General features: G+C 45.1%; 1 protein-coding gene across 1 annotated transcript in view; it reads right to left on the bottom strand.

Annotated features, from left to right (window-relative positions):
* Nucleotides 1–4,032: 4,032 nt before the first annotated feature.
* The window catches only part of phb2b (prohibitin 2b), a 12,910-nt gene continuing 7,116 nt past the window's right edge, over nucleotides 4,033–9,826 (bottom strand). Inside the window, exons 7-10 of the mRNA XM_063200768.1 lie at nucleotides 9,435–9,538; nucleotides 9,068–9,145; nucleotides 8,736–8,812; nucleotides 4,033–4,610 (exon numbers count right to left, since the gene is read on the bottom strand). Coding sequence (XP_063056838.1) covers nucleotides 4,589–4,610; nucleotides 8,736–8,812; nucleotides 9,068–9,145; nucleotides 9,435–9,538 — 281 coding nt within the window. The 3' untranslated portion in view covers nucleotides 4,033–4,588. The remainder of the gene's footprint in view (nucleotides 4,611–8,735; nucleotides 8,813–9,067; nucleotides 9,146–9,434; nucleotides 9,539–9,826) is intronic.

The raw sequence follows: 9,826 nt of genomic DNA, 5'->3' as shown, positions 1-9,826 counted from the left end.
ACACACACACACACACACACACACACACACACACACACACACACACACACACACACACACACACACACACACACACACACACACACACATATTTTACTTCTTTATTTGGATTGACAGATATACATTTATCATGGCACAATCCAAATTTGTTTTAAAAGGAGTCCTATACAGCGCGAATCTTCTGTTCATAATGTCCTAAGGATAAAGGTGGCACCTGTGTTTCCATATGAAGAGGCTTCCAATGATGCAAGATATTGAGCAAAATTTTGTGAATTGCTTGGCCCTTCTTTTAGACAGTCCACAGATCTGTAGACTACGCAAACAAAGTTTATGCACATGGCCCAGACTACCAAAAATGAGCACAATTACTTTACAGGAGTAATTGCAGCTGTTTAACGCAGTACACAGTTGTTGGTATTTCAGAAGCTTCGTCGAGTAGCATATATCCATATATTTCAATACCATATTATCACTCCTTTTTCTACGTTTTCGTCGGCAGTTATGACGGGTGAGAATGTTCATGTTTGTTGCGTGCCAGCATCAGGCCTCCATCCGCCATTGCTCACGTGTGCACACTCACACGCACGCGCGCACGCACACACGCACACACAGACACACACAGACACACAGACACACAGACACACACACACACACACACACAGACACACACAGACACACACACACACACACACACACCTCTAAATCTGTTAACACACCCCTCATACACAGTCTGTCATGGCTCCAGGTGCTAGTGTGTGTTTTGGTGTGTGTGTTCACTACTAACGGGGCTCAGGTATGCTTGCTGCTGTGGGAGCCTGAGGGGTAAATTCCAAGAACATGTTTAAGTGAAGTTAACCTAGAAAGTGGTAAATCCTCTAATAGATGGCCTGCAGGCCTCATTTCAATAGCCCCTCACCACAGTGTTTCTCAAAGGGAGCTCTACTGGGATGGAGCAAGTGCTGCAAATGGGGGCCGATAGTCAATTTTATGTTTTTATACAGTGGTTCTGAACTGGTTCTGTTTTTTTGAACAAACGCCTCCCTGACCTCATAATAAGCCTGTCAACGCCCCCTTAGAATTAAAAAATAAAATAGACTAATGCACCTCAATGACAACTAAACACCGTCCCCTCTCAGCCGTATCCTTCCCAACGCCCCAACGCCCCCTGGGGGGCTGCAGCGCCCCCGTTGAGAAACACTATTTTAATACTAAGGGGGGCCTTGGCAGGCTCATGAGGTGAAGGCGGCGTTTTTTTCTGAAAATGTTGAGAACCATTGACCTAATGCGAACAAACTAAACAGTGGGAGGGCAGTTAAGGGGGACAAATGGGCCTCAGCTTTAGTCATCATGAGGACTTCAAACAGTTTTATTACCTCCAGAGTCATTTAACCAAGCTTGTTCCTGAAGTGAACCACCTTCTCGGAATGCCTCACTGATCATTGATGTGTGGCAGTGGTTCCTAAACTTTTTCTGCAGGGACCCCTTTTTACACCTACCGTGAGAATATTTTCGCAACCCTCAAACCTCCTCCCATTTTCCAAATGCCAAAACATATTTTTGCTAAACTTAAATGTAAATCACAGGTAAATACGTACATGTATTGCCCATTGAAGTGAATAGTGTTACTAACAACAATGTATGGAAAGGTTATAAAAGTAGGGTTCTGCAAACAGTCAGAAGGGACTGAAGGTCCACAACCCCCCTGCAGTACCTCCGTGACCGCCTTAGGGGTCGTGGCCCCGTTTGGGAACCAGTGAGGTACAGCAGTGTTTCCCAACCTTTTTTGTCTTGTGTACCCCCTAAGCATTTTCGTTGTGCCATGAGTACCCCCTAAGTAATTTTCTTTCTCTATTCCAATGTAACTAAGCTCCATACATTTGTTAAAATTACATCTTTCCAAGTAACCCCTGCAGTATGCTCGTGTACCCCTAGTGGTACACGTACCCCTGGTTGGGAACCAGTGATGTACAGTATGTACTAGACCAAAGTGCTGTGTGCAGTCTATTGTATTGGGAGCCTCCCCTGTCACCTCAGAGGACCCATTCCTGTCATCGATGTACAAACCCCAACTCCAGATATAAGTTGGGACACAAGGTAAATTGTGAATAATAACAAAATACTGCCATTTTCAAAACGTCTGATTCTTACATTAGATGAAGAACGGCACAAAGAAAACACATCAGCCATCAAAACTGACCAAAATGATTGTTTTGGGGATATTCATGAATATGTCAAAACAACACGTCTCAAAAGAGTTGGGACAGGGACAATAAAAGGCAGCAAATGCCAAGGAAGACTAAAAACAAAACAATTCCTATCTTGGTAATTCCTATCTTGGACATGATTTCACCATCTTAAATGGAGGGTGTATTCCTTGTCATGTTTCGAAATGTTTTCCTTTCTGTAGCGCTTACAGTGTGACAGGTCTTGACCAAAAGCCCGCGATTCTATCACCTACTGGTCCTTATGATGGGAGTTAAACTATTAAAACATAGTAGATAATGCAATTTGTCCTTACTATGTGGCAGTAGTCAAAGATCTCCATTCAAAATTCAATGCATGAGTGGCTTTTCATGCTGTTTAAAACCCATGCATATCATTCAGCACTGTATATAACTCTACAGATGAGTGAGAACAACTTAACCAATGCACTACTGCAAGTTAGCATTAACACAAGTTGGATGGTCCATTTTCACTGTAGCACAGGATGTGCAAGACTCTTTTATTTTCAAAAAGAATTGACTTCTGCAACTTCTGCAAGCAAAGGACAGTTTCCCATGTCTTCTGGGTCTATTTCAAGTGAGCTCGGGTGCATTGGAGAATTTTAAACCCCTCTATCATTTGCACACATGAAGCATTCTTAATATGGTCAATTTTCAATAGCTGTAATTCTTGGAGCGCTAGAGTGAGACTACAGCGGATATAAATTTCATGGTGTCATGAACCTATATAATGATTTTAATGACAAAAATATGTCTTATATACATTCACTCATAGTAAACCAAAGGGAATTTAAAAATGTATGTAATAGCTATGGTAATTATTCCCTCTGCATCTTTAATTCTGAGTGACTCTGCCTCTCTGTGATGGTCTTATAGCTGGGCACTCATATTGTCCATCAGTACAATTCATTTTGAAATGTTCCTCTTTGTTGTTTTATCTTATTTGGATGTTTATTACATCTCACTGATCCCCGTCCCAACTTATTTGAGACGGGTTGCAGTTATGAAATTAGAAAGGAGTACATATGTCCCTCAAGACAATATTTTTTTTCGGTTTTAAACACTTAATATGTTGTCTTTTCACTATTCTCCATCTAATGAATGGTTTGAATGTTTTGAAAAGGATAGCATTTTGATTTTATTCAGTTTACCATAAGTTGTGATAGGCCACCGCTCATCTGTTTAGAAGGTCCAGGATTCAGTAGAAATTTCTGTATAAAAAGAAGACGATCCGCACACTTCAGGTTTATTTTTGTGCAAAGAAGCTATACTTGACTTGCAAGCTTTCGGTCCTTAGACCTTCATCAGGCCTTCACAGTTTACCAAACGTCCCAACTACATCGGAGTTGGGGTTTGTATAAGGTTCATTATGCCCGTTACATCAAGTCTTAAAGGTGCAGGGTGTGGGATGGTGACCAGAGTAGGTATTGCAACTATGCTGCTCATAGAAACGGTGCTTTCTTCTGCCAAATGTGATCTTCTCATGAATATTTATTAAATAATGAATGACAAGACAAAAGTACACTTTGCATCTAAAAATGTCCTGGAAATTCAAAATGGCAGATGTGGAGAAGATCCTCCTTTTCATGTACGAAAAGTGCAACTCTACTGCAACATCTGCAGGACAAAATTTGTCCCTAGTGTACTAATCTACCTCATTCATAGTGAGGCATCTGCCAGTCTCTTCCCACCCCTACACACACAACCACACTGGGATAGTATCTGGGTTTGACCACTTTGAGCGCATCTGTAATTTGTGTGTGTGTGTGTGTGTGTGTGTGGTCACACAAATGATGAAGATTGCGTAGACTTAAGATAAAAAACAATATTTATTGTGTCGTCCTGTAATCCGAAGCCATCAGAACATAACGAATGATAATCAGAGCCTTTATAACGCATCATAACATTACACACCATATGTCATGTCAGGAAGGCCTTATTATGGCATACCACATCGTAATAATCATGTTTAACATTAGTGCCTTATGTTACGTATATATTACATTGCCATCCTGTTATGTATATATTATATTACATTTCAGCTGGTCATTCCTGTTACTGAGCAACACAAACATAATATCACATATGATCACATCTCATTGGACCGCACGGCCAGGACCACACACACACACACACACACACACACACACACGATGTGTGTCGCAATGTCATCCCCATGTAGAGGAGACAACAGCACTGGCAAAGGACGGGAAAATGAGTGCATTAGCGTGCGTGTCTGCCTGTGTGTGTGTGTGTGTGTGTGTGTGTGCGCGTTTCCTGGGGGTGAGTGTCATCTGCTCCGTGTCCACGAGAGGGTGCTGGATTGCCGGACTCCAACGTTGAGAAGCCATACACACATACACACATTACTTCTTACCCAGCGACAAACTGCAACACACAAAAAAGCAGAGAATGTGCATACAGTGACACAGGTGCTTGACCAAACAGAAGATAACTTGAATGAAACAATAAAGGTCTGCAACACTGTTAATATTTAATTGCTCATTAAATTGTGCCTTTAAATATTTGTGGGAATACAACCGTGTTGCGGCCATTTATTATTCCATTTAACATGCAACACACATACTTTGATTATCGGATAACATCTATGTGCAGGATGATCTGCCATGAAGTGTAGTCTGATGTGGCCATTTCACTGTGTGTGATGAGGCACATGAAGAACCTCCGACTAGCTAGAAAGGAGAACTAGTCATGCACCCACCTGCTGACTGTCTGCCTATTTATGTCTGCCTGCTTGCCTGCCTGCCTGCTTGCCTGCCTGCCTGTCTGTCTGCCTGCCTGCCTGCCTGCCTGCCTGCCTGCCTGTCTGTCTGTCTGCCTGCCAGGCCGTCTACTTGCCTGCCCGTCTACATGCCTGCCTGACTGTCTGCCGGCCTGCCTGCCTGACTGTCTGCCTGCCTGCCTGCCTGACTGCCTGCATGCCTGTCTGCCTGCCTGACTGACTGCCTGCCTGCCTGACTGACTGCCTGCCTGGCCGTCTACTTGCCTGCCCGTCTACATGCCTGCCTGCCTGCCTGCCTGTCTACTTGTCTGCCTGCCTGCCCGTCTACTTGTCTGCCTGCCCGTCTACTTGTCTGCCTGCCTGCCCGTCTACTTGTCTGCCTGCCTGTCTACTTGTCTGCCTGCCTGCCCGTCTACTTGTCTGCCTGCCTGCCCGTCTACTTGTCTGCCTGCCTGCCTGCCTGCCTGCCCGTCTACTTGTCTGCCTGCCTGCCTGCCTGCCTGCCTGCCTGCCCGTCTACTTGTCTGCCTGCCTGCCTGCCTGCCTGCCCGTCTACTTGTCTGCCTGCCTGCCCGTCTACTTGTCTGCCTGCCTGCCCGTCTACTTGCCTGCCCGTCTACTTGCCTGCCCGTCTACTTGCCTGCCTGCCTGCCTGTCTACTTGCCTGCCTGCCTGCCTGCCTGCCTGCCTGCCTGTCTACTTGCCTGCCTGTCTACTAGGGTTTAATATTTTTCCCGAAAATGGCATGAATCAAATCCCGGGATCTGACGGCCCATTTCCCGGGAATCCCGGGAAATCCCGGGTTTTTTTTTTTTCTTCTTCAAATTTTTTGATCTAGTCATGTACAGGCTATAATTCAACTAACTGTTCCTCCCAAACTGGCATTTTGTAAGTTGTTACTGTTTGTATCATTATTGGGAGAAAGGAATTAAGATTAAGCTCTCCTATCCACCAACACAATAATAATGAAGTGTAAGATGATAGCCTGTGCGCAGCATGCAGCGCTTATCAATGACGGTGGATTGTTGGTGGAGCTCACGACTTTCACCTATAAGTTTGATGCAACAGTGGGTTGGCTATTTTCCATTAAGGAATTGTGTTTGAGGTTGTGCGCAAAATCATGGCACATTGTCCTTCACCTGTGGATAGTATACACGTCTACCGCCAGCTTCATGAGAACAATGTTTCACTGTCGGCTACTGTGATAAGCGGTGGGAAATATAGCCTATGCGATGTCATCTCAATAGTGGAGTTCCGTGCATGGGATTTCATCTGGGTCAGTCAGAAATGGCAGTTTGCTTTAGCGCCAGGAAGAGTGTTTTTTCAAACAAGAAAACTGGTTCATCATAGGCAGGTATGCATGGCTAAACTGACTTTACCGTTTGCCCAAGTGCTATCGTTTTCCTCTGGTAATAGCACCGGGCGTCACTACAGTTAGGTGACCTCGCGCGCATAATAAACCCATTAAAATGTAGGCATAGACTTGAGTGTCTTTCAGAGCGATATGAACCAATCAGCTCGGCTTTGCAACTAAACAAAATACTTTCCTGATGTCTACTTAACTAAAATAAGCTGCATTTTGTCTAATATTTGGAGACATCGCCTTGCCCTTTCTGCAGAGCGATTTTGGGAAGCGCCTCTCTCTCGTTCTCTCTCTGGTTCTCTCGCTCACACACAAAGCGACGCTTGCACTCTTCGCAAGACATATGTCACTTGACTCATCTTGTTGGATAGACCAGCCAAACTTGCAAGCTAGATAGCCAATAGTTTCGATTGTGCTGCTTGGAGAGGAGGCAAAATTGGTACAATTTAGGCTGCATGAAAGCATACACGTTAACTTTCACGTTGTGCGATGGATGGAGACAAGTTTGGAATCGCTCCCTCTCTCACCCTCTCTCGCTCACACACACACACGCGACGTAATTCTCTGCACTCTTCGCAAGACACTTGACTCGTCTTATTGGATACCATCCAAACTTGTAAGCTAGATAGCCAATAGTTTCGATTGTGCTGCTTGGACTGGATGTATTTAAACTGTTAAAATTTAGGCTGCATTGAAGCATCCACACGTTTCAACTTTCACGTTGTGCGATGGGTGGAGACAAGTTGGGAATCGCTATAAGTTAGAGATTTTTTTAAAACATGGGCTGGCAAGATGTAAATGACCTGCACTGCTTGAAAAAGACGATCGACTATGTGCCTCAGGCATCTTAAATACTAAAAACTAATAGGCGGATGGCGGGCGGATTCGGTTTTGGAAATTGGAGAAAAAACATTAGGGCGGGTGGATTAGAAATTCTGAGAGGCGGTTGCGGATGAAATAATACGTCAACCGCGCACCTCAGACATTGCTGAAATGGGCCTGTACTGCTGCTGCTTAAATGAGCCTGAAGTGTTACCGCTGCTAGATGGCACTGTTGCTTATGTTGCTGGGACAACAAATAGACACGCACTTATTTTTTTTTCCCGGTTTCCCGTCATGGCTTTCCCGGGAAACGGGAAATTGTTTTGATCAGATTTCCCGGGAATCCCGGGTCCCGGGATTAAACCCTACTGTCTACTTGCCTGCCCGTCTACTTGCCTGCCCGTCTACTTGCCTGTCTACTTGCCTGCCTGCCCGTCTACTTGCCTGCCTGCCCGTCTACTTGCCTGCCCGTCTACTTGCCTGCCCGTCTACTTGCCTGCCCGTCTACTTGCCTGCCCGTCTACTTGCCTGCCCGTCTACTTGCCTGCCCGTCTACTTGCCTGCCTGCCCGTCTACTTGCCTGCCTGCCCGTCTACTTGCCTGCCCGTCTACTTGCCTGCCCGCCCGCCTTCCTGCCTGCCCGTCTACTTGTCTGCCCCTCTGTCCGTCTTCCTTCCTGCCAGTTGATCTTGTCTGTCTGCCGTTGACGCTTGAGTCTCTGTCTGTTTATCTTTCAGCTTTCCTCACTGCTTGCTTGAGTCTGTTCTCTGTTGGTCTTTTTGATTGGTCTGCCTGCCTGCCGATATCCTCTCTTTCCTGTCTCTCTGACTTCTGTCTGTCTCTCTGATTGCCTGACTTCTGTCTACCTACCTGTATCTCTTTCCTAATTGATGGCATTATGCTGTGCTCTTTATCAGATGGTGCTTTCATGCTCGACGATCACATTGAACAACATCTTATTTAATAAATGTCTCCATCAAAACTCCTACACAAAATTGTCCTACATTTGTGAAATTGGTATTTATTTTATGAATAATAATAATACTTTCAACTATCAGCATTTGCACACGTCTACAAGTCTTCTGTTGTCCAGTCTTGCACTTTAAATGTCTGTATGAGCACTGTCTATGTCCATACTGTCTTAAGTCCATGTATAAGTACTGTCTATGTCTATACTGTCTATGTCCTTACCTAGATTAGTCTATGTCTAATGGGAAAGCAAGAAATGTAATTTCAAATTCTTTGTATGACCAGTGCATGTAAAGAAATTGACAATAAAACCTACTTGACTTGACTTGACTTGACGTGTTGGCTGTGTGTGTACACGGTGTACCCTGATGGTAGTGAACATGTTGTGCCCTGGTGCACACTCTCAGCCCACAACTTCCTCTTGCCATTATACACGTCACAAACACACACAAACACATCTGTGGTATGGATGCTATATAATACATTCTCTCACACATACACAGACGTACAGAGCACTTCCTGTTGTGGTGTCAGCTGGATGGTATGGAGGCTATAGCACCACAACAACAACAACACCGCACGCACGCACACGCACGCACGCACGTCATGTACTCACTTGTTGAAAGAGTCGGCTTGAAGGTTCAACACCAGACTGTCTGCATTCAGATACACTCGGTTCTGGGACTGGGCCACCTGCAACACACACACACACACACACAGGTGATTAGATGCATACAGATATGTAGAAGTCACTGTGTGTGTGTGTGTGTGTGTGTGTGTGTGTGTGTGTGTGTGTGTGTGTGTGTGTGTGTGTGTGTGTGTGTGTGTGTGTGTGTATTGCGAGTAAGTATGTGTGTGTAAGCCAGTAAGTGTGTATGTGTGTGTGTAATCGAGTGCGTGTGTGTGTGTAAGCCAGTAAGTGTGTGAGTGAGTGTATGTGTGCCTCACCGTCTTTGCAATGTTCTGAGCTGCTCGGATCCTCCTCAGTTTCAGGTAGCCAGGATTCTTAGTCACCGCCTCTCCCAACTAGTAGCACACACACACAACTTCATCAACTGATTCAAAATACAGCTTCAATTAAAGACAACATGATCTCCTCTGGCATGTAGATGCAAAAGTACACAACATTCTTAACCCATTAAAACCTCCGTACAAGGAGTGTGTGTGCGTTTGTCACCTGTGCCTCTGCCTCCATGATCAGTGCGTGTGTGTGTGTACCATACATGAGTGTGTGTATGTCATCTTGGCTGCCTGTGTGTGTGTGTGTGTGTGTGTGTGTGTGTGTGTGTGTGTGTGTGTGTGTGTGTGTGTGTACCATCTTGGCTGCTTCTGCCTCTCCTTCTGCCTGGATAATCTTCTGCCTCTGGTCCTGTTTGGCTTTCTCAACGAAGAACTGAGCTCTCTGGGCCTCCTGCTGGGCTACACACACACACACACACACACACACACACACACACACACACACACACACAATTAGGGGTGCGCGATCTGACGATATAAAATCGTGAAGGACGAGCAAGAGTAGAGGATCGTAGAGTGGAAAAATCGTTTGGATCGCGTGGCCAATGAGCCCAATAACTTTGTAACAATTCACCTCTGGATTAACGCCAGGGTAAAAGCCACAACGCTATTTTCTCCACGGGTGGCTTCCACATTGTAAATACCATAAACACTACACGACGTCTTCAGATAAGGAGGATAACTGTC

The sequence above is a fragment of the Engraulis encrasicolus genome, chromosome 6 (genome assembly GCF_034702125.1).
Source record: "Engraulis encrasicolus isolate BLACKSEA-1 chromosome 6, IST_EnEncr_1.0, whole genome shotgun sequence".
Taxonomy (NCBI): Eukaryota; Metazoa; Chordata; class Actinopteri; order Clupeiformes; family Engraulidae; genus Engraulis; species Engraulis encrasicolus.
The sequence above is the reverse complement of the archived record's forward strand: the minus strand, read 5'-3'. Positions and strand labels throughout refer to the sequence as shown.